The 542-nt window shown below is 50.2% G+C and overlaps 1 protein-coding gene across 1 annotated transcript in view; it reads left to right on the forward strand.

The window, feature by feature from the left end:
- The window catches only part of LOC149271909 (tonsoku-like protein), a 15580-nt gene extending 15528 nt beyond the window's left edge, over positions 1-52 (forward strand). Inside the window, exon 26 of the mRNA XM_089507008.1 lies at positions 1-52. This exon is cut by the window's left edge and continues 124 nt beyond it. Within this exon, the coding sequence (XP_089363134.1) occupies positions 1-52 (52 nt within the window).
- The last annotated feature ends 490 nt before the right edge of the window (positions 53-542 follow it).

Consider the following 542-nt stretch of genomic DNA (forward strand, 5'->3'; position numbering starts at 1 on the left):
CGACTCTTTACTCGTTTCCCGACACAACAAACTCTTTCTCAAGAGCCTCTGAGGGGCCGTGGGACCCGTGTCGGTGTCAAGCGTGTTCTGGCTGGGGCCAGGCCGATGGCATGTGATGCTGTGGCCCCTGGGAAGCCTCGGCATGCGCCTCGTTCCAGGGTTTTTATTCTCGAAGAGTCCAAATGTTTTTAGTGCCTTTTTAATGCAATCATGGGCTGTGCCGATAGAGCACTCCGCAGCTGGACGGTGGTGGGCCCCGGGGCCCCTCGGTGCTCTCTGTCTCGTTTATGTGTGTTTGTGCTTCTGAATAAACTGATATTAGCAGAATGCTGCGCAGTTGGCTCTGCCCTTTTCAAGGCCCTGGGGCACTAATAGGCATATATGCAGGGGGTAGCTACCAGACGGAGGGCAACTTCAATCCTTTTCAGCTTAGAAAGCTCAATTAACCCATTTATAACCCTTATAGGGCATGGGGTGGGATAAACAGTGATGAGAAAAAGTGAACTCTTTGGAATTCCATTCATTTATACATAAATTTGATT

This window comes from Sceloporus occidentalis, unplaced genomic scaffold (assembly GCF_023333645.1).
Source record: "Sceloporus occidentalis isolate IW3139 unplaced genomic scaffold, rSceOcc1.0.p SCAF_450, whole genome shotgun sequence".
NCBI classification, from domain to species: Eukaryota; Metazoa; Chordata; class Lepidosauria; order Squamata; family Phrynosomatidae; genus Sceloporus; species Sceloporus occidentalis.